Here is a 27,857-nt window from a genome sequence, read left to right as displayed (position 1 = left end):
AAGAGAAGGGAAGAGAAGAAGGGCTTGCAGGGATTTTTATAATCTGTTCTGCCCCACCTATCTGTTTCCTGTTCCTGTGTAAGAAATGTATTCTGATTGGTTGCCAGACTCACATGGGCCCATGCAGGGGCAACCCTCTAGGCTGTTTTGAATTCAGGTTTGATTGAGTTCAGATGCCATGTGGTCAGTTGAGTAAAGGCTTATTATCCTGCCTTAATCCCATCACAGCTGAAGAGGAGAACTCTTTATTATGTAAAGTGGACTAGCTTGGCCTTCTTAATGGCCCATTGACAAAAGTGGGGATGGGCAGGAAGCTGTAGGAATTTAGTGTTTAAAATGTGTTTCTCCCTTTTTCACATCCAGGAAAATATAATATTCTGCCTTTTCAATATTTCCTAGGATATTTCATTTTTCTGGGAGAGGGCTAGGTGATAACTTCCTACAATCGGAACCCTTATAACCCAGTTCCAAAGTTCTGACAGTCACTCTCCCCACCACCAACTGCACCACAGTGAATGGGTTCATTTAACAACCACAGCACTCTTTTAATGTCTATGTGTTTGTTTTATGATTGCCATGGTTGCTTAACAACTGCTGTAAAAGAAAGTCATGACTGACCTAATTTATGACCATCATGACATAAAACCATAAATTGGTAGGATCCATGGTGGTCATCTGTAAAATATTACCAGAACGTAACCAACCAAATGACACCGCCACTCAGTTGGACCCAAACCCTTGAGAAGAAAACCAGATCTTAATGGTTTTTTTTTCCACAGATAAGCAGAGATGGGGGCCTGTTATTTGTCATAGCAGGGGAGGGAAGATGGTCCCAGAGTATGGGGCAGCTGCCCCTGTTTTTATTTATTCTTTCCATTGCAGTAGAATATTAAAAGTAAATCTAAAAGAGCAGAGAACTCTATATGTCTTTTTTGTTCAGTCGCTTTGTGCATAAGTAAGGTAACCCTCTGAAAGCAAACATGACAGGACCAAATTTGGAATACGGAAAGCAGATGGTAAAAGAAAAATCACATTCAGAAAGAAAAAACCCAGAAACAAAAAACCAGAATACATCTCTTTTCACTTGGGAAGCCCTTGAAGTTCTGCTGAATCTCCTTTGTGAGTCTCCCTCCCTGTGCCATGTGACCCAAAATAGAGCACATGCAGCCTACCCTATGCTTCTCAGTACCCATATTGTTACTGCATACACAGAAACAGAGAAACAATGCCAGGAGAGAGCAGAAATACACAACGCTATATAGATACAACACATAATCAGATCCTTATATTTATATATCTATATAGATCTGTCTGTCTGTCTGTCTGTCTGTCTGTCTGTCTGTCTGTCTGTCTGTCTATCTATCTACTATATCTATGTACCGTAGCTATCTATATATTTATATCTACTGTATATACAATACAATACAATACAATACAATACAATACAATACAATACAATACAATACAATACAATACAATACAATAGCAGAGTTGGAAGGGACCTTGGAGGTCTTCTAGTCCAAGCTCCTACCTAGGCAGGAAACCCTACCATTTCAGACAAAAGGCTATCCAACATCTTCTTAAAGACTTCCAGTGTTGGGGCATTCACAACTACTGGAGGCAAGCTGTTCCACTGATTAATTGTTCTAACTGTCAGGAAATTTCTCCTCAATTCTAAGTTGCTTCTCTCCTTGATTAGTTTCCACCCATTGCTTCTTGTTCTACCCTCAGGTGCCTTGGAGAATAGTTTGACTCCCTCTTCTTTGTGGCAACCCCTGAGATATTGGAACACTGCTATCATGTCTCCCCTAGTCCTTCTTTCTCTTAAGCTAAACATACCCAGTTCCTGCAACCGTTCTTCATATGTTTTAGTCTCGTCCCCTAATCATCTTTGTTGCTCTTCTCTGCACTCTCTCCAGAGTCTCCACATCTTTTCTACATCGTGGTGACCAAAACTGAATGCAGTATTCCAAGTGTGGCCTTACCAAAGCATTATAAAGTGGTATTAACACTTCACGTGATCTTGATTCTATCCCTCTGTTTATGTAGCCTAGAACTGTGTTGGCTTTTTTGGCAGCTGCTGCACACTGCTGGCTCATATTTAAATGGTTGTCCACTAGGACTCCAAGATCCCTTTCACAATTACTACTGTTGAGCAAGGTACCACCTATACTGTACCTGTGCATTCCGTTTTTCTTGCCTAAATGTAGAACCTTACTCTTTTCACCATTGAATTTCATTTTATTAGATAGTGCCCAATGTTCAAGTTTGTCAAGATCCTTCTGTATCTTAAGCCTGTCTTCTGGAGTGTTGGCTATTCTGCCAGCTTGATGTCATCTGCAAATTTGATGAGTTCCCCATTTATTCCCTCATCCAAATCATTGATGAAGATGTTGAAGAGTAGTGGGCCTAAAGCAGAGCCTTGCGGTACTCCACTGCATACTTCCCTCCATGTAGATGCAGTTCCATTGAGGACTACACATTGAGTGCGGTTTGTCAGCCAGTTATGAATCCATCTGGTGGTGATGCTGTCTAACCCACATTCTTCTACTTTATCTAGTAGTACCTTATCAAATGCCTTACTGAAGTTCAAGTAAACTATATCGACGGCATTCCTCTGTGGAACTAATTTTGTCACATTATCGAAGAATGCAATAAGATTAGTTTGGCATGATCTGTTTTTGACAAACCCATATTGGCTTTTGGCTATTACTTTGTTTACTTCTAGGTGTTCGCTAATTCGTTGCTTGATTATCTTTTCTAGAATCTTTCCTGGTATTGAGGTCAGGCTGATAGGTCTGTAGTTTCCTGGATCTATTTTTTTCCCTTTTTTGAACATGGGAACCACATCAGCTCTTTTCAAGTCCTCTGGCAGTTCCCCAGTGCTCCAGGATTTCTGAAAGATATAATTCAGTGGTTCTGAGATCTCATCTGCCAGTTCCTTCAGAACCCTGGGGTGTAATCCATCCGGTCCTGGTGATTTGAACTCGTCTAGGGTAGACAGGTGCTCACTTATCATTTTCCCCCTATCTATATCTATATCTATATCCATATCCATATCAGTCCATTCATCTATCTAGACAGCTTCTTGATGAACCACACTGAAGCTGGATCCATGCAATCCAGAAAGAAAATTGTGTTTTTTCTGTGGAATATGGGGAACAAGGCCTCATATGTTAAGTTTCTGAGCTGCAAGGAGAAAAAGCCTAGAAAAGTCAACCACATCAAAGGCACTGAATGGTTCACTGCAAAATCACATTCTCTCATCTGGCCTTATGCCTCTATAGCCATTTACAGTCTGGCTGATTGAAAGAACCGAGACTTACTCAGCAGCCAAAGCTTGCTTGCTTCCAAGCAATGACCTTGTGGAATATGTTCTACCTCTGCAGTAGGACACTTTTCCTACTGAAAGAATCTTCAACCTTCTGTCAAGACTCACTAAATGCACACACACAATACAGAGCTTGCACACCAGTTTGCTATCAATTGCCCCTTTCCTAATTATTTATCAGGAATAATAAATAATTTTGTTCCTCATTAATTTCTCTTGGGAGAGTTTTAAAGAGTGTGTAGAAAGTTAGCACCCACCCTAGAAGAATGGAACATTTTGAAAAACATTAAAAAGGCAGAATATTATATTTCCCCAAAGAATAAACATGCTCTTGGAAAGCAGTCCCCACATTTCTTAATAGCCCCAGCAAGACTGGGCCAGTCTATCTACAAGACAAAAGGCCTTCAGCTCCAGGGTGATGGGATTAAGACATGACCCTCCAGCACATAATAGGACTAACCCACGTAGTAGCTCACCACATGGCACAAATACCTAGGAACATTACATCACCCTCCAAGTTTCAATCAAACCTGGGAGCTCAGACAACCTATGATCCCTGCATAGCCCCATGGGAGTCTGACAGCAACCTTTAGAATACATGCCCTTGCCACAGGAACAGGAAGCTCAAGTGCAAGGCCCAAGTGAGGATATAAATACCTCCTCCCCTCCATGTGTTCAGCTGCCCAGGACCTAAAACCTATGTGGTCCTGTCCCCCATTAAACCATCTTTCCAATCAGCCTTCATGTTTCCAGTATCTTTCTTCCCACTTGGAACTGAACCCAGATGGTTATTTCTACTGCCAAGTGAAAAGAGACATAGCACGGATAATAATTCTAGTAAGCCACAGATTTTTGGTCTTTATGCTATGAATTCTCCCCTCCCCAGATTTATCTTAATGAGATTCTCCAGTTAAGCGCTCCTGCTGTGTTTAAAGGAAGATTGTTTCTCTGGAACTGAGAAAGTAGCACACAGCATCTTCCCACATTCCAATCACTGCACAAAAAGTAATGTGTGCCACTTCCTGTATGGGCAGCAAATTCCCAGGTTAGGTAAAGGAACTAAGACTGAGGATAAAGTTCTCAAAGTGATATTTCTTCCTGCCATGGCTAAGGGTGTATGGAAATAGCTAGATTCAAACCCCCAAAGGTGCTTTTTCAAAAGGTAATTGGACTTTGTTTTTCCTTGAAGATGTTTCACTTCTCATCCAAGAAGCTTCTTCAGTTCTGATTAAAGAAATTTCTTGGATGAGAAGCGAACCATGTTCAAGGAAAAACAAAGTCCAATTGCCTTTTGAGGAAGCACTTTTCAGACAACCATGAGCTGGATGACTGAGAATCTCCATAGACATAGCTAGCGTCAATATTATGCACTCATCCTGATTAAATTCTCACCATACATATACTGAGACACAATAGGAGAAACATACATAGGAGAAACTTACAGATGCATGCACACACACACACACAGACGCACAACGTGTATGTCCACAACCTGATTAGTCCCCGAGGAGAGTTTGCACATACTTACACATCATATCGCAGTGCCTCCTATGACCACTGCTGATAAAAGGTCTGGAAAGGATGCCAGAATCCACAGTCTTTTATCATATAATTTATCATTCTTCACTATTCTGCATCAGTCGGATCACATCTAGACATCCAATTCTAGACTCTACACTTTAGGAAGGACACTGGCTAACTGAAGTGTGTCCAGACAACAGAAACCAAGATGGTAATATCTTGAATGGAAAAACTTTAGAGGAATTACTTTAAATATTGGAAACTTGTTTAGTGTAGAACAAACAATATTGAGAGAAGCCATAATGGCTGTATTTGAATATCTAAAGGACTGTCATATAGTTTATGGGGCAAAATTATTAAGATTTCCTCTAAAAGACCAAAACAGAAAACAAAACAACCCACAACCCTAAGAGTTTAAATAAATGACAAAAGAGTAGATTTTAATTAAACTTCAGGAAAAAAAACTCTAATGATACAGCTATTTAACAATAGGATAAACTGTCTTGAAAGGTGGTGCCTATTCCTTCACAGTAGATGTTTCAACCCAGGCTAGATGTCCATCTCTTAAGGATATTGTAGCAGTGGATTCTGTTCTGGATGAAGACTAAACTGAAGGAGCTCTGAAGGTCTCTTCCAGTCCTTATTCCACTATTTAGAAAGAAAAAGAAATCCACAGAGCACTCTTGTTCAGAGTTCATGAGAATTACCCATTACATTATTACTGTAAGGAAGGCATTCCACACAGTATTTGAATTATTATTGTCCATGATAGGCTAAGGATATGTCAAAAGCAAGCACTCAAGACAGATCCCATCCCACAGACTTCAGGGCTTTGCTCTATATTTTCTCCTTTTTTATTTGAGCACTATTTTTTAATGGCAACCCTAAGATATTTTTAAATTGTATTTAAAATGAACTGCCGGAAGGCTTAAAATATTCTACCTTCAAAAGAGGTAAAAGCAGCATAGATTATATAATCAAGCAGCCTTTTTTTTTCATTTGTTTACTCTCACACTCATTTTCACACTTGGAAGATGAGCTCCTTCAACTAATTCACTGCAAATATGAATGACCTTGGGTGGTAAATTGGACTCGTAGAAGCCACTGAGACCTTTCCCAAGACCTCTATTTATTGCTCCAAATTTGCATTCTGCTCCCAAGTGGGCTCTGCTTTGGTCTATCGCCTCATTGACAGCTTAGTTTAATTAAGCATATGTGATAAAGACAAGACTTCCTGAAAACATTATGGAAATGTTCCGCAGGGTATGTATGTGTGTGCATATGTGTCTGATTTAGAGAAAGGGAGATTAAACAATAATAGTGTGAAACTGTGTTTTAATGTCCTGAAAGTAGGTTATAACAATCAGTTGGCATAGAGAAACTCAATTACCCTTGAAAATTGAGAATTCTGATATAATTTTATGAAATCAACTGTACAACTTGTAGTTGTATCTTAATCTTTAATACTATATACTAAATGATAGCTCCAATTAAACCCATAGTAGTTATTCTCATCTATTGGCTTTGGGCCAACAAAATATCCCCACAGAAATGAAAGTTTAAAATATCTAAAATAATAATTGACCTTCATTTTTGAAATGCCCACTTTGTTAGGATCCCACTTAAATTCTGGATTATGAATTTAATTTCTTGTCAAACATAACAACCTCAGCCACAGGATTGTATAAAGTTACTAAGCCACTTTATATAGAGATCCCATCAACTCTACCATCAAATTTTGGTTTAGTTATTTCCTAATATTTTGAATGGGAAATATTCCTAAATTAGATATTACACAATTGAAACACAAACACATAGGCACAAGTAAAATTCCATTTTTTTCTCCAAAATCAAGAAATAGAATATTCCAGTCTTATCTGTACATAATTCTGCTTATTTGCTATCTTTACATCATTTCTGTTTTCTTTCATTAGAATTTTTGAATATGTACACAAAAGTAAAGAGAAGTGGGAAGGGAAGGAATATGATTTTCACCCTTTTTTCTCTAAACTAGCTGCCATTTTATGCTTTCCTCTTTAGCATTTTTAAAATTCAAATGCATAAACCATTAATTCAGTATTTTCTTTTTCAATAAAAAGCCCATATAAGGTTTCCTGTCTTTGAAAAAAGTCATCCCACCCCCACCGACCTACCTCAACACCATTTACCAAGATTTCCAAAATAAGCATTGAAAATAGCCATGCCCTGCCAAAAGTTGTCTATTCTGGTCTTAGCTTATCAGTGTTAACAGAGACAAACCTCAAGAAATATGATTATCTAACTGCTGGGAAATGACTTAACATTTTCATATCATAAAATAGGAGATGTTTCTCTTGGCTTTTCCCCACATATGGTAGACATCAAAGCAGAAACTCATGTAAACCTCTGCTTATCCACAACCTAAGAGCAAGACACTATCTACATTATTGCATTAGTTATTGCAAGCTATCTAAATATGGCTTAAAACAAAAACAAAACAAATATGACAAGCTGGGAATACTGCAATTCAGATGCATGCTGGAAGACTGCCATTTCTTTTTCACGGTGGCGCAGTGGTTAGAATGCAGAACTGCAGGCTATTTCTGCTGACTGCCGGCTGCCTGAAATTTGGCAGTTCAAATCTCACCAGGGATCAAGGTTGACTCAGTCTTCCATCCTTCCGAGGTGGATAAAATGAGGACCCAAATTGTTGGGGGCAATATGCTGACTCTGTAAACTTCTTAGAGAGGGCTGTAAAGTACTGTGAAGCAAGTCTAAGTGCTATTTCTAAAGTCTATAAAACTTGAAATTATTTCATTCTCTAGAAGGCAAATATTATCTCTTTTCACTTGAAATCTTTGTAGGCTTCTTTTCCTTTTTAAACTAATCCGGAGAGCCTGCTGCCCCTAAGTATTACAAAATGTCCTTTACCAACTAAGCACAGCACTTCCCACAATAAAAATGAATGTTCATACTGTTTTACAAGATGTGTAAATGTAGAGAAAAGTCAAGAAAGGTATCTCCAGTTATTGGAAAAGCCTGCAACAAGATGAAGATGGAATTCCCTTGCTGCAAAGGTTCTATCTTCAAAGCTTTTAGCAGCAGAAGAAAAACCAACGTGATGGGAAACAATGTGGGATAAATAAAATGGGCAACAGCCCATCCATGTGTGGAAATACTTTAAAATGAAACAAGATGGTTTGGACGAGAGCCATTATTAATTTGCCATTCAGATGAGTTTCTTTTTTCTTGTTGTTTGCCTGTGATTTGCCATGGTTGTCACAAACAACTTGAAACAGGAAAAAGGTTGTTGGGGGTGGATAAATATAAATTTCCAGAACTAAATCCATAAAAGTATGGATCCAAAGGGCAACAAATACCATATTGTACCAGGAGGCTCTCCCTGCTTCTTTCTGCAGTTCCTAAAATGGGTTTCCCCCCCCCCCTCAAGCATTCAGTACTGTATGATCAGGAGATTTATCTGAACCATTATGGATGAGATCAACAGACTACATGGGTCGCTTCAGATCAAATCCTGATCTTTATATTCAGTAAATAATGAAGAATCATATGGCGCCACCAAAAAAACCCACCCTGACAAGTATTTTAGTTGTAAACTTTCATGAACTACAATCCATAAACATTAGAAACATTGGCCAGCTGTACTGTACTGATCCTGAAACAACAAGGTAAAAAATGTGCTTTTAGATCTATTCAAGAGCTTGCCCTTACTAGTGGATTTTTTAAAAAAGATTTTTTTTTATTTTAATTAAACAAAAACACAAAAAAAGAATCATCCTTCAATAGATCTTGTAGAAAGCGTGTCGATTGGTTACAAATAACTTTCGTGCATTTCTTCCATAGTCATTACTTGTAGTTCATAATAGATTATACACTTTAAATCAAAAATCTTTATATATTTTACCATCAATATATCACAATTCTCATTTGACTACAATTATTTGAATGTGCTTCTGCCTGAACTTATTCATACTTAAAAACACAACCACATAATGGCACTTGTTAGCTATTTCAAAAATCCTCCATAACATTACACTTTTATGACATATTCCGAGTAAAAATCAATTAATAAAGTTTCTAAGCTCCCCCCCCCCCGCTGTTTAGAATATTATATCCAAGTTGCTTTTACCAATACTGAAACAAGGTAAAAAATGTGTTTTTGGTCTATTCAAGAGCTTGCCCTTACTAGTGGATTTTTAAATCACTTTTTATCATAGTTCATTTTGTGTTGTTTTCTGGATTTGCAAAAGGAACATTGCTACAAAGAGGAATAGAACTACAAATAACAAATGAACCCACTTTGTAGAGAGATGGGAGGCATACAGCAATAGCACTTAGACTTATATATTGCTTCACAGTGCTTTAGCCCTCTTTAAGCGGTTTACAGAGTCAACATATTTCCCCCAACAATCTGAATCCTCATTTTACTTACCTCGGAAGGATGGAAGGCTGAGTCAACCTTGAGCGTGCTGAGATTCGATCTGCCAAACTGCTGGCAGCTGGTAATCAGCAGAAGTAGCCTGCAGTACTGCACTCTAACCACTGCACCACCACGGCTCTATTATACATTTATTAAATAAATATTGATTATTTCTCTTTCTCTCTTAACCTAAAATGACCAGTGTTTCCTAAATATGTTTCTTTCATTATTTTGTTTTATTTATTGTTGACTTTATAGTAATTTTGTTAGCCCAGATTTCTGATAAATGATAAAAACGATTCACAACTAAACTTCACTGTAGCCAAAATACTATCTACTGAGCTATGTACCTAGCTTAATTTCACAACAAAATTCAAATAATTGTCCATCCAGTTTACAATAGTTAAATCTTCCTGTTCTTTCTTTAACATGTACTCCATGTATAATATCATTTCTCTTTTTTAATAATCTAGACCTCAAGAAAGTGCCCATATAGCTGAAAACTTCATTCTTCTGGTGTTCAGAACACAAGTAAAACTGTTAACTATTACTCTCATTTCATGCCTCCTTCCACAATGTCTCCTAGCTTGTCAGGGGCATTAATAATTATGCCAGGATTTCTTCTTTCTTTGACACAATTAGGTTTTTTTTCCCTGCAGCCTTTTCCATATGATATAATCACAAAAGGAAAGGAATGTAAACTCAATGCTGTTTTTATATCGTTGCTGAATAAATCCCAATGGTCTGTGGGCGATGATCCTAAAGAAAACAGAAATATCTACATACTAATGGAGATATGGAAGAGCCTGTAACAAAACTGGTATGCAGGGCTAGGGAGGAGCTGAAAATGGGTGAAATTTGTGAAGACAATAAAATCTAACAGAAACAAGGTTTCTCTGCCCTGGAGGCTAAAATACCAGACATCGGGAAATGGAAAAGAACAGCAAAGAAGACAATATAGATCTAGCAATCAGCAGATGCATTTTCTTCTCTCTTTTTTCAGAATATAGGTAGACCTCAACTTACAACAGTTCCTTTAGTGACTGTTTAAAGTTACAACAGCGGTAAAAAAAAAAAGGTGACTTATGACCATTTTTCACAGTTGCAACTTTTGTAGCATCCCCATGATTATGTGATCAAAATTCAGATACCTGGAAACTGGTTCATACTTCTCACTATTGCTGTGTTCCAAGATCATGTGATCAACGTTTGTAACGTTTTGACAAGCAAAGTCAATGGGAAACTTAACTGTGGCAAGAAAGATCGTAAAATGGAGCAAAACTCAATCAACAAATGTCTCACTTAACAACAGAAATTTGGGGTTCAATTGTGATCATAAATCAGGGATTATCTGTCACTGTTTTGTTATTTAAGCTACCATATTTTTGAGAGTATAAGATGCACTTTTTACCCACTAAAAGAGGGTGAAAATGTGAGTACGCCTTATACACCAAATGTAGCTAAAAAGGTGACGAACAGAGGAGGTGATGGTCTGTGGCAATCCCTGCAGCCTGGAACAGCTGATTGGGGGTATTCCAGGAATCCGATCCACCCGCCAATCAGGTGCTCATGCTGAATCAGGCTGCAATAATGTGCTGAAGCTGACTTGGCTGTTCTCTATTTGCTGCAAGGACATGTCAGAGTTTGCAGCAGCAATCACATTTAGAAACTGATTCAGCAGGATTCAATAACTTCTATTCATATATAATATAACATATTAAATAAATATACAATACCAAAAGCAGGTTTTCCAACATGGTAGTTCAGCAGAGGAAAGAAGTTTCACTTTCAGTTTTAGTTTCAGATATCAGCACAGCATGCAGCTTTAGTACAGAACAAGCCACGCCCTGGCTCTTTGCGGTCTCCTTCCTTGTTGCTCACACAGCAAATACTGTTTGTTTCCAAACATCCCTCAACTCTCTCACATACTGACAGGACACTAGCCAGATGAATACCGGATGCTGGTAGGCAGAGGCAGAATATTTTTTCTTATTTTCCTCCCCAAAAAGTAAGGTGTGTCTTATACTCCGGTGCTTCTTATAGTCCAAAAATACGGTATTTATATACTGTATTTGGTGGCTACATTTTTCTCTTTTCCTATAAGGTTTGCATTAAAAAAATCCAAACCCTAACAGTGTATAGCAGCAATACTGAGAAACATAGGAAGCTGTGACTGATGTGCCATCAACTCTTAGCAACCACAGATAGATTTTCTCTATGAGCTATGCCAGGACTCATACAAAATACTTGATTAAAATTTACTTTATTTTATTTAAGGTTGAGTGAATCATGTGAATAGAAGCAAATAATGCAAAATTAAATAAAACAACTGCAAAAAACATTTAAAGAAACTCTACTTCAGTAGAACAATGTCATATAAGCCTCTCCACAGATGCAGTGGTGTGATGGACAATGTTTTCTTTGTTTCTTGCACTAAATATTCCAGTTCTCACACTTTCTAAAGTTTCTGAAAGTCCAGCTTGGGTGGATTACTTTGGCTTTGCTTCTCAAGAAACTAAGCTGACAACAATCTATAGTTAACAAGCCAAAAAGACTTGTTCTTGTCAGTATAAGAAGCAATAAAAGAAAACTGAACGAAAAGTACAGGAAAAGGGACTGCTCTTTCTGTCTGTCTATTTTTGTAGAGTAGGAGGACATAAGTCCATTAAAACTTCTGTTAAACAGACATGATCAATAGGGCACATAACATAGAGCCTAAGAGAAATTCTTTCAATACTTCACCACATTTGAAAGCACTTAAACTAACAGGAAAAGGTTTCACTCTCAATATTGTCAGCCAGTTATCATTTATATTTATGGAGGGATGTCAAAACAATTCTATAAGCTTATTAGAGAACACAGCGGTTTAAAACTACATATATTGTTCCATTGTAATCAGTGTGTTCTGCTTTAAAATGATATATAAAGAAGAACACAAATAATGACATGAAGCTGCTACAATAACAGCTCCTAATTTTGTATAATAGTCAATGAACTGTGAATTTCTTCCAAGCTGCTTCAAAGGATTCAAAACTTTGAATCCTAGTCTCCAAAGGACTACACCTCAGAGGTGTTCTGCAGATGGATTCAAGCACAGCTGAATTATTGTACTTATTAAGCTGGGACAGCAGACAGTATGAAACCAAGTGTATCCTCACATTATTTTTGCCCCACCAATTTCAAAAATGAACTGTTTCAAAGCAATGCATTCCACATGCTTGAAGGACAAGAATGAAAAACCTAGTATTGGAACAGAAGACATACTTTCCAAAGTCTCTTGTTAGATGGTTATTCTGTTTAGTTTTTGCTCTCTCCTTATCATCTATCCCTATCAAGTTAGTCACTTTCATGCCTCCTACCCGAATGCCATATATACTAATGTATCCTTTCTCAAGCTGGTATCTATTAATTGCATTGAAATGTATCTCCCTAGTCTGTACCTGAGGGACGCAGTGGCTCAGGCTAAGACACTGAGCTTGTCGATCAGAAGGTTGGCAATTTAGTGGTTCGAATCCCTAGCACTGTGTAATGGAGTGAGTTCCTGTTACTTGTTCCAGCTTCTGTCAACCTAGCAGTTCGAAAGCATGCAAAAATGCAAGTAGAAAAATAGGAACCACCTTTGGTGGGAAGATAACAGCGTTCCATGCTCCTTTGGTATTTAGTCATGTCGGCCACATGGCTACGAAGACATCTTCGGACAGCACTGGCTCTTTGGCTTTGAAATGGAGATGAGCACCTCCCCCTAGAGTCGGGAACGACTAGCACATATGTACGATGTGAACCTTTACCTTTTTAATCTCTATCTAGCAGGCAATGGAAACCTTGTTAACATTGAATGTCTATTGAAAAGCTAAACCAGAAGACTATGAATTGTAGTCCTGCTTGGGCACAAAACTAATTGGGTGATCTTGGACCAGTTTCTTTCTCTCAGGAATGAAGCAATGGCAAACCACTGCTGAAAAACCTTTTCAAGAACACTGCAGAAACTTGTCCAGACAGTTTCCAAAAACTGGACCAAATTGATTGGGGTGGGGGTCACAAAAGTGCAGTGGAATGGAATACAAAGACAATGATCACTTCTGCAAAAATCTACCCAAAAGACTACAGAAAATTCAGGAGTTTTTCCCCGTTATATATTGCTGTTTAAGTACACAGATGATCCCATGTTTTTAAATAAAATGAAACCACTTTTTGAATAGGGATACTTTAAATATTCAATAGCTTTTCAGCTGATCCACATTAATTTTATCCCAATCACTTCATACAACTGACATAGTAATTTACTGCATATGTGAGACATTAAGTGTGATTATATCTAATTGTCTACTTATTGTGTTGTGCATGAGCTCCAAAATAGTACCATAGATGAGTTTTCCAAAACCCGGTGTACTCCAGATGTGTTTTCCACAGTGGCTGAGATTGACGAGAACTGTGGTCCAACACATCTGGAAAGCACTGTGTTGCTATAGCATCTCTAAAATAACATCCAGACCCACAAATTAACATCCAACAGTTAAATCAAGACACTTTTCAGTTACCTAAAATTTAGTTACCTATAAAAGGAATTAAACCAGAAGTGGAAGAACTGTATCTGAATTTTTTAAAGTAAAGTCAGTATCTTGAATTCAAGCTGAGAAACACAACTCAGCAGAATTTGTATCCTTTTTGGAACTGTTCACAAGTCTTTAATCTAATCCTGAACAGAATGAAAATGTGAACAACATACAGATAATTATGTGTAAAAACCACTGGAAGAAATATGTTCTTAATTCAATTTTTGTATTTCATTTCTTTAAATTAATTGTCTGAACTGAAATTCAGCCATTCTCTGTACTCTTGTTATTACATCTTTCTTTAAATGATAAATTATATTTTTTTGAATTAAATAAAATCAAAGCAATAAAATTATATTCCATGTAAAGATATACTTTTTTTATATGAACATTTTTTATGATAAGCAATTATAGCCATTTTGTGTGTATATATGTGCACCTTTGAGTCATGACTCCTACTGGTTACCTATGGTTTTCTTGATAATGTTTTTCAGAGGTAGTTTGCCACTGCCTCCTTCTTAGGGATGAGAGAAAGTAACTGGCTCAACATTACCCATCTGACTTTGTGTCCAAAGTGGGTCAAGAACTCCCAGTCCACCAGTTTCCAGCCCAATAACTACACCAAAGCTCTTTTCATTTGGCAAGCTTATTTTTTACAGGTTTGATCTTATGCTATGCTTGTTATTTCCAATTTACTCTGTTCTTCAAAGCAGTCACAGCGGCATAGAACATTAGACATTCTGTGCATTTTATTTATCTCTGTGTTTCTTTTTCATTTCAGATCATTGGAAGGGAACCTATTTCAAAACCTTTTGGAAGTTACATACTCCTGGCTCATAGGTTAACAAAACACCAGGAATTTTCTATTAAGATCAGCATGAAATGGAATTTTGTTTATTTCTCAAAGTTGTTCAACTACAACCTGACTGCAGCATTTAATATCTAAAGTATTTTACAAGATAGGTGCTCTAGCCAACTTGTACATTTAGAAATGAATTGCTGAATATGACCAGTACTTGTTTTAAAATCTGTATTTAATAGATCATCTCTTCTTTTTTGTGCTGGCTACTGACTAAAGGATAATAATGTTTCCATGCAGTTGTTAAATAAAATCTACCAAAAACTCTCTTTACTTTCTTGTTTCTCACTTCAAAAGTCAAAGTGAAGCAATCTTTAAGAATGGTCCAACCTACAGCAAAAATAGCTTATGCTATTCCCTTTCAGGCCTACATATTTCTTGTTATAAACCTATTATTTTTCTGTTTCATCATCTGTCAGTTTGCAACATCCTGATTTTAGCTGAGACATAAGAATACTGCACTTTTTGCAAATACTATTAAGACCACAGAGACAATCTTTCACACAGCTACTTTTTTCCAGATTATGAAATGAACACAAAATAGTTAACTAGAATACAAGAGTGATATATAAAGAGCTTTTTTTATTCCTGCTAATCAACCTCTCTCTAATGTAACTCTGTAAAATGTGGTATCATTTGCATTATTAGATCTAGTATCCCCTAACTAGGCAGGGGGCCTCAAAATCAGCTTTCTGATTCTATAATTCTACATACAGACACTGTGGGAATTGCTATATATTCTATTCAACATGCAGGGTTGATTTAAAGAACACATATACAGCTTGACATTGTCTCCTTATCAAATTTTCTCAAAGCATTTCTCATATTCAAGCGTGTTCCATGGAATCAGATTTCTTCTCCAGCATATAGAATTCTAATTCTTTCCAGCTTGGACTCCAAGTTTCTTTGCTTCAAGTCAAGTCAATTTCTTTACAATCAATTCAAAGTTTGGGAATTGCCTTCTAGTCTTGATGATTTTTTCTTTTATGAGGAAGACATATGGATGTGAATATGTGTAATGGGAATGCAGAAAACATACGTACAAGATGGATTTCCCTTTGAAATTTTCCTGTAGTGTGTTGTTCTTAACAACTCTTTCAGAGCATGAATAAGCCAGCACATGAACCATCTTCTCTTACTTCATCTCCTCTGGTTTATGTAACCCTACTTTATTTCTTAGTAAAGAGCAGTGTAAAATCCACAGACTGCAGCAAAGTTTATTATCATCTCATATCAGCATTCATAATCTCCATGTGTTCAATAAAACTTAAATGAACTGCCACAAAGTTGTTGTTCAATTACAATGCCAATATTTAAAAGATTTTACAGTACAGCAATCACTGATGCCCAGATCAATACTTATAAAATAATGCATTTTAATTCCTCAGTGGAAGAGACCTGTATCTACTGATTAATAACTGTAATGTGACACCATTCCTTATCTGTTTCATTCTTTCTACCAGAACAAGGTCACCTTTGAAATGTATCTTTGCCTCTCAGACATTAAGATTCGATTGTGTTTGGGAGTCCAGATAACATTAATGTGTTTGGACATTAAAGAGATAAAATACAGTTCAAACGTTCAACCACCATAGGCTACCTCATCATACTAAGACTATCACAATTCCAGAAGATAACTTCCATAGGCATCCAGAGCCTTTTAAATCTCAAGATTTGTGCAGGCTGGAGACACCAGCGAAATTAAAGATAACTCTGTTACAGTATCTGATCTCTCCCACTTATTCTACCAAAGTTATTTTGTAGTTATATAGCAACTAATCCAACTGTCTGGACATGCTATTCCTACTTTGGATTCATGTATTGAACCTTGTTAGAGAAAGTTAAATCTTATAAATACATAAATAGATCATTACTATTCACTACATGGTACATATATGATGTGATATGCTGGTCTTGTATTCCGGTCTTTTCCCATGTAAGATTGAGATTGTCTTGGCAACATTTCAGCAAGGTCTCACTCGCCATCTTCAGGCTGGGTTTTGGGCTTAAAGTGTGATCGGACTGCCGTCTTTCTATAAATCTTCTTTTCCTTTTTGTAATTATGCAGACCAAAGAAGGAATTTTTTCCCACATTCCTGCTTTGGTCTGCATAATTATAAAAAGGAGAAGAAGATTTATAGAAAGACAGCAGCTCCGATCACACTTTAAGCCCAAAACCAGCCTGAAGATAGCAAGTGAGACCTCGCTGAAACATTGCCAAGGCAATTTCAATCTTACACGGGAAAAGACCTGAATACAATAAGACCAGCATACCTACACCCATGAAAATCTATGATATAGATAGATATAGATATAGATATAGATATAGATATAGATATAGATATAGATATAGATATAGATATAGATAGATAGATAGATAGATAGATAGATAGATAGATAGATAGATAGATAGGGGGATGAATGGATGAATATATAGAGAAAGATATATAGATATATAGTGTGAAAGTAACAGAAGGATTCTAATCTGAATTATGGCAGAGAAAGGATTAATTATTCCCTCCAGACAAAAATTGTTATTACGACCACAGAAAAACTCTATATTTCAGTTTTAATCTGACTAAATATAACCAAATTAGAACTGACACACACACATGCATATCCGTTCAGATACATATAAAGTATATTACTTCATTTAATTTATTTTTCATTGTTAGTTATAAAAATGGAAAAAGACCATAGCAATAAAACCACATCTAATTGCCACAATAAGAAAGGAGTCTTTCTATCCTATTTTATGTTATGACAAAGTGTCTTAGATGACATTATTTGTTTACATATTAATTAGTAAGTTAAACTAAAAATAAAGAAGGTTGAAATCCAAACAGACAAAGAGGTTTCAAATCTGGCATGGATATATATCCTGTATCTCTTGGCACCTATAAGGAGCTGTCCCTTGTCCCTGGTAGAATTTATATTTTACCAACAAAGAAATAAAGGGAGATCTAGTACAGATCTATTTCAAGCTATTCAGTTCTCGTCAGCTAGTTATACCCTTTCTGGGATTCGAGCCCGGGCTACTTGCACATTAGGTAGATGTATTAACCTCTAAATCATGGGCTCTCCTCGCTTTGTCGGCTATACCAGGGGGAGATTAAGTGTTTTTTCTGATGAGACCTGTCTATCAGGGCAACCTGGTGTACCTAACTATGAGATGGAACATACTGCTTCTGTTTTCACATTTCAGCCCCAATCCAGGAACCTTTGCTGGAAGAAAGGTTCCCTGCCTGGATTGCGACTGAAAGGCGAAAGCAGTATGCTCCGTCCCATAGTTGGGTAGACCAGGTTGCCCTGATTTTTATTTCCAGTCTCAGCGGAAAAAACATTTGTCCCTGGTAGTAACATGTTGGTATATCTTGCTGTCACCTATGCAAGGCCTCCTGAAATAAAATGAATGTCTTCTTTTCCATGTGACCAAAATGCAAGTCTGAGAAAGGGCATGGCTGCTTAAGTTGTTGCTAATAAGTCAGCAATCAATGCTGTGCTGCCCCTGAAGTGTATTTATCCCTTTAGATCTAAACATGTCATTCTTCCAGAAAACCAAAACCATGATATCCAATTTTTAGAGAGAAAAGTTGAAGTTGTTGTAAGATTTATAAAGTTGGTGGAGAAAGACTGCATGAATATTCCTTCTTTCTCTTCCAGACAACCTCTTTATAACTTTAAATCGGGCATTATTTTATAATCTGCTTTCTCGTTTTCAGTCTCCATTGCATCTTTAAACTGCCTTTTCCAAGCATAACCAGCAGATCTATATTTAACAAAAGTAAGTACATAAATAAACACATTTATTTTATGTATGCAGGAAACAGAAAGTCTATATATTGCTTTCTGACAATAGAAAATCCATTACAGCTGCTTATTGCACATTTTAAAAACATAAGAGCAAAAGAATTCCAGGACTTGAAGAGACTGGCTGGTCTACTGGTTTCTTTGGCCCAAAAGCAAAACTACTATTTGGCTTTTTTTTTTAAAAAAAGAAAAGAATAATAGTCCAGCAATGCTTCCATCTTTACAACAATTTTAAAAATTCAGACGCTGAGAAAATCAACAATGGAAAGCGATTTGCAATTAATTGCTTCTTGTTCCATAAATTTAATAATAATAATAATAATAATAATAATAATAATAATAATAATAATAATAATAATAATAATAATAATAATAATAATAATAATAATAATAATAATAATAAATAAATAAATAAATAAATATTTATTTCTTAGCCGCACCCTCTCCCGAAGGACTCGGGGCGGCGTACAATGAAACATATGAAATAAATATGGACAAAACAAACATATAACAGAGACATATACCGAGACATACACAAGGAGGAGGTCGGCTGATAAATAAAACAATTAAAATACAGTATTTAAAAACCCCTAGATAATTAAATATAATTAAAATACCCAGTAAAAGCCCGTCAGGAGCGATATGGTTTAAATTTAACTTTCTCCTTCAAAAAATAAAAAGAACTTGAACACCGTCTTAAGAAAAGAGCACAACAATAAAAACTATTTTTTCAAGCAATCAAGACAGTAGGGAAACGGGGGGGGGGGGGGGGAGTCAAAAACAAGCATCCAGTAACTCTTTAAGAGATTTCTTAGGGAAACTAACCAAAATGGGTTCCCATACTCACTTAAGAGAGGCATCTGTCCTTTATCAACTGGTTGAAACATTTTGGTCTTCTTGAAAAAAAAGTCTTAGAAACCAGGCTAAATAAAGTCACAGTTTTCACAACAAATATTTGCCCTCACATATGGTTTTAACTAAACACTTGCATGTCTCCATCAGTTCCAGAAGAAATAGTTGCAGCATACCAAGTAGAAGCTAGCTCTTCGAAATACCAGGACAAGCACATACCTTCCATAATCTGCTTTCTATATTTAGATAACAACTATACCTAAAGCCCAGAAGGTCAACATTGAAACAGTCAAACATGTTTCAGCTGCCTTCTCTTCCAGTTTCTGCTGCCCATGTCACTACTCTCCTGGATTGGAAATGCATGCTATCCTTTATACCACAGAATGAGGATAGAGCTATGCCGGTTGAAAATAGATTAGACCAAGTGTTCTTACTTCAATAATCTGGTCATGAATCTGGAGTCCTCCTTCCTTGGCAGCAGGCCCGCTGTCGGCTATTTTAGAGACAAAGATTCCTTCGCTGGTTGGGCCATCTTGATTGTCCTTTAAGCAAAGAAAAGAAAAAGAATGCAAACAGCACTTAAGAGTGAAGGAAACCAAAGCCATAGCAATGCTCACTATTTAAACATGGAATGCCATGTGGACCCTAGAAGACATTGTCGGCCTACACCATGGAAATGCAGACCTTCTCTAGGTAAATGCTAAAAGCAGCAGTGATTGGTGTCTAATTTGGAGTGGCTACATTGGATGCTCCTGATAAGCATCAGAGGAAGAAATTCAAGAGGCTAGCTCCCAAAATGCCTCTGACCTTGTCCATATCTACACATATAACAGTTGAATTTGCAGATAAGTACCTGCAATCTAGTTAAAATACCCATTCATAAAGTAGAAACTTTTCACATGAGTAGCAGATGAAACTAAATTAAGGTTTTATATTTTTAAAAAGTTCTACTTCCAGGATTCATCTGTAAACATTTTGCTGATTGTTAAGAGGTTTTCCAATATGTATCACTGTAATATGAGGGGAGGAAATGATAATACTATACTCATTTAACTCACTGTACTAATTAACGGAAGACATTGCCTTTTCTTTTAACAAGGCTGATTTGCTACAGTGATGTTGGCAAATGAATATTACTCCATAGCATGGAAACATTTTATTCGTTGCTGACCAGCTGGAATTTGCTTAGTCGCATTACTTTTACAGTAGCTAGTTTATTTTAAGCTTTTAAACATCCCATTTTTAATGCAAGTAGAGTAGCCTTCTATGTTTTTAAAACTTAAAATTAACAGAACTTTATATAAATGTTGTTTATAATAACCAATTTATTTTTTTAAAGATAGAAGAGAATATTTGTAGCTCTGGGCTGAACTGTGTGATCCTTGATGCTCTCTGAGTTTGGTTGTTTTCTTGCAGACGTTTTATTAACAAACTAGGTAACATCATCAGTGCGTAACTGATATTACCAGTTTAGTAATGAAACATCTGCAAGAAAACAACCAAGCTCAGAGAGTATCAAGAATCCAACAATATTGTGAAGTGTTTCTACAAGCTATATTGATATTTTTCATTTATTTATTTATTAAATGTATATGCCACCATCTCACTGTCCAGCTACACTTTATTTAGTTGAAAAATAGAAATTTAAACAGGGAACAAATCTCCTAATAACATATTGTATTGTAAGATATCCAAGAACATTTTGAATAGGGAACCGGATGACATATAAATTTTGTTGTTGTTGTTAGTTGCGAAGTCGTGTCCAACCCATCGTGACATATAAATTTAATAATAACTAAATAAAAATATTTACAGTTCAGGATGTAATTCTGTATATGAACCCTTGACAGGAAATGTGGAAATATTTTCATCAAATTCCTTAACAAAGCTTGTGTTCTTATAAGCAAAAACATCTCTATATTTAAACATATTGTCAGACAATATGGAGTCTGCAAAGTTTGTTAAAATATAGCAGCCCATAAATGTAAAATATTTTGCTGATATTCAAAACAATTATAATTATTAATTACAAGCAAAAATCATAGTAAATAACAAGGGTCATTTGATCAATAGTCTTCTTAAGCACAAAAATTATTAAAAACAAATCATCCAGATTTCTTAAAATTGATTCTTATGAAAAAACAGTACAATAAAAGGCAATTGCCTCAGATCAAAAAAAGTGAGACATCTCAGTGTTTCTAGCTGACACATTAAGATAAGTCAGTTTGCTCTGCTTGGCTGCTTTAAGTTGCCAGAAGTACTAGTAAAATATACCCCAAATCTCAATGAAGAGCTGGAGAGCTTTTCAATCAATCCAGGTGAAGTGCCTTTTAAGCCTTGCACAGCTGAATCTATTATTTTTGCTTCTATTTGAGAATCCACTTTTTAAGCATGCTTTTGAAGAAACTGTTCCAATCATACAGCAGTCTTTGCCAACCTGCTGTTTTCCAGATGTAAAGGACTTCAACTCCCAGAATTCTTAATGGGCATGGGAAGTTCACCATATGGATAAAATCAGGTTAGGAGACATTGTTCCAAAGAATTCATTTATTTATTATATGTACTGTCTGCCTTTTCTCTAGGTTGTCTTTTCTCCAGGTAGGTAGGTAGGTAGGTAGGTAGGTAGGTGTGTGTGTGTGTGTGTGTGTATGTATGTATGTATGTATGTATGTATTATACTATACTAGTATAGTATACTATACTAGTAGGAACTTAATGGAATTTATATCTTATCTTTTCAACAAAGAATGGTATTCAAATTGGATATCAAAAGTGACTTTTAGATAGGAATAAATTAAAACATATTAAAACTCCATTAGGAGCATCTCAGTAAAAACTACACTACCTGCTTAAACAAAGTGCATTTTCTGAAGTAAAAAAAAGGATAGCTTGATATGACAGCTTGAATCCGTATCAGCCCTATCTGGTGAATTCATATATCACCAAGCATTCCTAAGCTATCACCAAATATCATAAGAAAAAACATACCAGAACCATAAGAAAGCAGCATTTTCCGCCCAATGAAATAGGTAGTCCTCAACTTACAACCATAATTCAGCCCAACATTTCTGTTGCTAAGCAAGACAGTTGTTAAGTGGCTTTTGCCTCATTTTACAAACTTTCTTGACACAGTTGTTAAGTGAATCACTGCAATAAAGTTAATAACACAGTTATTTAATGAATCTGGCTTCCCCATTGATTTTGCTTGTCAGAAGGTTGCAAAAGCTGATTATATGACCCCAGGACACTGCAACCGCCACAAATATGAGCCAGTTGCCAAGCATCCAAATTTTGATTACATGGCCATGGGAATGCTCCAATGGTTGTAAGGGTGAAAAATGGTAATAACTTACCTTTTTTTAGTTCTATTGTAACTTTGAATAATCATTAAACAATTAGTTCTAAATTGAGGTCTACCTGTATATGAATGGGGATATATTTTTCAGGGCAAAATATACCTGTTGCATTACAGATCATATGTTTTGGGGGAGTAAATCCTACAGGTCGCCTTTTTATAGTGACTGCCTCTTAGTAGGGCATGTCAATTTTTTCAAGTTTCAATTTCCAAACACTGGGGTGCTCAAAAGTTGTGTCATGCTTTTGGTTATATACTTTGGTTACTTTAATATAATTTAGATGTGCTTGGTAAGTAACAACATAAATATTATAACTTTTTAACTGTTTGTTTCATTACAGTGATATTTGTAGTTACAGAATTTACGAAAAACTAACTTTATAACTTTTGTGGGTCTGAAAATCAAAGAGAAGCTGAAATAAAGCGACTGCTTTGGAAATGACCAAGCAGTCCCATTGTGGTCACTAAATGAGAATTAAATATACTTTCTAATGTTGAATCAGGCTCGGTCTTCAATTGGCCTTTTTTCCTATGTTTAGAATTATAGTTTTATATATTTCATTCTTTTTTCTAAACACATTTTTTGCACCAAATATTCATAAGAAATATATATTAAATCAACATACCATACATGGACGACCACCAATTATATTAAATCCAAGAGATCCTGAATCACGATGAAGAATAAGATTAAATGTCTTTGTCTCTTCACCCTGGAAAGAAGCAAGGAAAATCAATTTAACATTGACAAGTGGGAGACAAATTTTGTTTCATAAAAATGATTTGAAAAGCTACTAGGACTTGGCCGAAGAGTAGGTTTCTACAAGTTTAAAAAACGAAGCAGTCCTTAAGTTTTATTACCTTGGATTTTTTCTTTTTTTTCTAGGACAAAATTTTAGTGTTTTTATAAGGACCTACTGATTTTGCATGTGTCATTTACAGAAGCAGGTATCTTCATATGCATGACTACAAGTATTTAGCATAAAGAAAATACAAAGATAAATACTGGAATATTAAGCCTTTGATGGTGCTGGTTAATGCAGTTGCAAATACAGCTTACCTTCTGAGATAAAAAGGATCATAGTTCTAGGAGTGTAGTAAATACAGTCCATATCTTCCATAAATATTCATGATGCTATGTTGTTATCGCTCTCCTTTTCCTCAAGCATTTTACTGAGATTTATTACAATCCAATTATTAATAAATTAGTAGGGAGGAATGTGGCTGCTCACAACTGTGTTATAAACATGACATCAGAGTAAAGGACAAAGGATCAAAATTAGATACTTATTCTAAAGAAAGAATTCCCTTTCCCATATAATGCAACCTTTTACCAAAACATAGCAAATTTTGAAATCAAACTTGGAGATATTGATTCCACTCTCTTATCCCCTATCAACATACAATATTCGTAACATCAGTCATTTTGATAGAAGTAAACCTGAATGGTTTGACCACACAATTCTCATCTTTGTAAATGTCTATTGTGCTATTTTCTTGGTGGTCGTCCAACAATGCCTTAGGGGAAAGTGTGTGTGTGTGTGTGTGTGTGTGTGTGTGTGTGTATGTATGTATGTATATATACTGTAACACAAACACACACACATATATATATATTCGTAGATTTTCACGGGTGTAGGTATGCTGGTTTTGTTGTATTCGGGTCTTTTCCCGTGTAAGGTTGAGATTGTCTTTGCAACGTTTCGGCAGGATCTCACCTGCCATCTTCAAGCTGTGGGCTTAAAATGTGATCGGAGCTGCCGTCTTTCTGTAAGTCTTGGTGGGAGGGGATGGGGTGCTGGCTTTGTTTCAGTAAGTGGAATGATTGGTTGTGTGGTTGTATCATGATTGGTAGATTGGTGCTGATTGGTGCAGGCTGTGTGTGCATTGTTGTTTTGTATTGTAACGGCTTGGGTGGTGGGTGGGGCTCGTTTGTTGGCTAGGGCTGGTTTCCAGATATTTGGTAGGCGGGAGGTATCATCACGTTTGTTCATGCTGTGGGGGTGTTTCTCTATTTCGATGGCTTCCATGATTATTCTCTTGTGGAGGTGTTCTGTTTTGGAGATTAACCTGGCTCCTTCAAAGTTGATTTCATGTCCTGTAGCTTTAAGGTGCTGGAAAAGGGAGGAAGTTTTTTCTTTTTTTCTTACTGCGTTCTTGTGTTCTGTGATGCGTGCATTTATCCTTCTGTTTGTTTGTCCTATGTATATTGCTGGGCAGATTTTGCATGGTATTTCGCAGACTCCTTGGTTTTCTAGCTGGATTTTGTCTTTGGGGTTTCTTAAGATGTTGGCTATTTTTTGGTCAGTGGTGAAGGCTGTCCTGATATTGTGCTTGTGGAGAATTTTGCTGATTTTATCTGTGGTGCCTTTGATGTAAGGGAGGAGGGCGATGCCATTGTCCTGTTCTGTATCTTGGTTTTTTGAGGGAGTCTCCTTTTGGATTAGGTTGGTGATTGTTTTTCTTTGGAATCCATTGGAGATTAATACATTTGTGAGTTTGTGTAATTCAGTTTTCAGGTGGTCTTTGTCGGCTAGGCGTTTGGTTCTGGAGATGAGGGTCTTGGCTACAGAGTTGATCTGTGCAGGGTGGTGATGGGATTGTGCATTTAAGTAGCGGTTGGTGTGTGTTTTTTTCTGGTAGATGGTGTGTCCTAGGGAGCCATTGGGTTTTTTGTAGATTAGGACATCCAGAAAGGGAAGTTGGTTGTTTGCTTCTATTTCCATGGTGAATTGTATTTTGGGGTGTAGGTTGTTGAGATGTGTGAGGAAGTTGTCCAGTTTTTCTTTTCCATGTGGCCAAATCACGAAAGTGTCATCAACATATCTAAGCCAGAGTTTGGGTTTGTGTTCAGATTTGTCTAAGGCGTTGGTTTCAAAATGTTCCATGTTTGCAATGACAGGTGAGAGGGGTATACAGCCCGGGTTCAAATCCCAGTAAGGGTATGGCTAGCTGATGAGAGCTAATTAGCTCGAAATAGATCTATACTAGTCTCCCTTTATTTATTTATCAGTACAAATATAACACAAATATAAAAAGACAACATTAAAAATAAAAATATGGTTTTCTGCCTGCATGGTCTTCTGTGATAAGCCGAAGGACAGAAAGAGGGAGTAGTGACCTTCCTCCCATATTTAGTCATACCAGGGGTTGTAACACAAATACATACCTATTTCCCTGGCTCAACTGATAAGGAACAGAGCCCGTGGCTTAGTGGCTAAAACTCCTGCCTAAGATATATACAGCCCAGGTTCAAATCCCAGTAAGGGTATGGCTAGCTAATGAGAGCTAATTAGCTCGAAATAGATCTATACTAGTCTCCCTTTATTTATTTATCAGTACAAATATAACACAAATATATATATATATATATATATATATATATATATATATATGTATGTATGTATGTATGTATGTATGTATGTATGTATGTATGTATGTATGTATGTATGTATGTATGTATGTATGTTGTAATTGTACTGATAAATAAATAAAGGGAGACTAGGATAGATCTATTTATTTATCAGTACAATTACAACACAAATATAAAAAGACAACATTAAAAATAAAAATATGGTTTTCTGCCTGCATGGTCTTCTGTGATAAGCCAAAGGACAGAAAGAGGGAATAGTGACCTTCCTCCCATATTTAGTCATACCAGGGGTTGTAACACAAATATATATATATATACACACACACACACACACACATACACATACACATATATATATATACGCGTGTGTGTGTGTATATATGTCTCTGTGTGTATATATATATATGTGTGTGTGTGTGTGTGTGTGTGTGTGTATGTGTATGTATATGTATATATTGTTGTATTCGGGTCTTTTCCCGTGTAAGATTGAGATTGTCTTTGCAACGTTTCGGCAGGATCTCACCTGCCATCTTCAAGCTTGGGCTCAAATATATATATATATATATATATATATATATATATATATATATATATATATATATATATGTGTGTGTGTGTGTGTGTGTGTGTGTGTGTGTGTGTGTGTGTGTGTGTGTGTGTGTGTGTGTGTGTGTGTGTGTGTGTGTGTGTTGTATTTGTACTGATAAATAAATAAAGGGAGACTAGTATAGATCTATTTCGAGCTAATTAGCTAGCCATACCCTTACTGGGATTTGAACCTGGGCTGTATGATATCTTAGGCAGGAGTCTTAGCCACTAAGCCACAGGCTCGCCTCCTTATCAGTTGAGCCAGGGAAATAGGTATGTATTTGTGTTACAACCCCTGGTATGCCTAAATATGGGAGGAAGGTCACTACTCCCTCTTTCTGTCCTTTGGCTGCCTGCATGGTCTTCTGTGATGAGCCGAAGGACAGAAAGAGGGAGTAGTGACCTTCCTCCCATATTTAGGCATACCAGGGGTTGTAACACAAATACATACATACATACATACATGTATGTATGTATGTATGTATGTACATACACTGTATACACACACACACACACTCTTATTTCATTTGACTGAAGGGCTGCTTGACTCTAATCAAATTCAGTGATAGCCCCCCCACCCACCATTTACAAAATATTTTGTAATTGTTTGCATGCAGACTTTTCTAAATGTAATGGATACAATTATTTGTCTGATAGGAAACAATGGTTAGAGAAAATTGCCATATCTAAAATATGTACCATTTGTTTTATTATGAAAAGAGCAAGTACATATACAATAACAAACTGACCATGAAAATGATCACGTCCAGTCTGCTGCTGTTCCTGTTCCTAAATATAGGAAGGTCATTTGTTGGCCTTACATCCTTTATCACTGCTGAAATGGGGAGACATGGCCCTGAAGGAGAAAGCACCCTTTCATGCGTGTGGTTTCAGTTCTAAGCACTTGCAATTCCACTTGATAAAATATCCAATATCTGGGATGGAAACAATTTCTACTTGAGACCTACCTAGAGCTTCAAGAGCAGAGTTCAAGATGCATTCTACTCAGAAGTAGTATTATTATGCTATAAAAGATCCTATGAAGGGTCAGTATTGTATTTCTTGGGAAAATAGGAGGATTTTAAGTTTCTTTTAATCTCCCATCAGTAATACTGGAGAGTGCAACCACTGTGTCTCCCCACTACTATATCAAGCGGTGTTTATAGTGGAATAATAAAAATGAAATAAAGCTATA

The 27,857-nt window shown here is 36.5% G+C and overlaps 1 protein-coding gene across 1 annotated transcript in view; it reads right to left on the bottom strand.

Moving 5' to 3' along the window:
• PDZRN3 (PDZ domain containing ring finger 3) overlaps window positions 1-27,857 on the bottom strand; it is a 253,222-nt gene that overhangs the window by 202,941 nt on the left and 22,424 nt on the right. The window contains exons 2-3 of the mRNA XM_081934747.1: window positions 23,328-23,414; window positions 19,781-19,888 (exon numbers count right to left, since the gene is read on the bottom strand). Of these exons, the coding sequence (XP_081790873.1) occupies window positions 19,781-19,888; window positions 23,328-23,414 (195 nt within the window). The remainder of the gene's footprint in view (window positions 1-19,780; window positions 19,889-23,327; window positions 23,415-27,857) is intronic.

The sequence above is a fragment of the Natrix helvetica genome (assembly GCF_964273705.1).
Source record: "Natrix helvetica genome assembly, chromosome: 1".
In the NCBI taxonomy this organism is placed as follows: domain Eukaryota; kingdom Metazoa; phylum Chordata; class Lepidosauria; order Squamata; family Natricidae; genus Natrix; species Natrix helvetica.
This window is presented reverse-complemented; position numbering and strand designations above follow the sequence as displayed.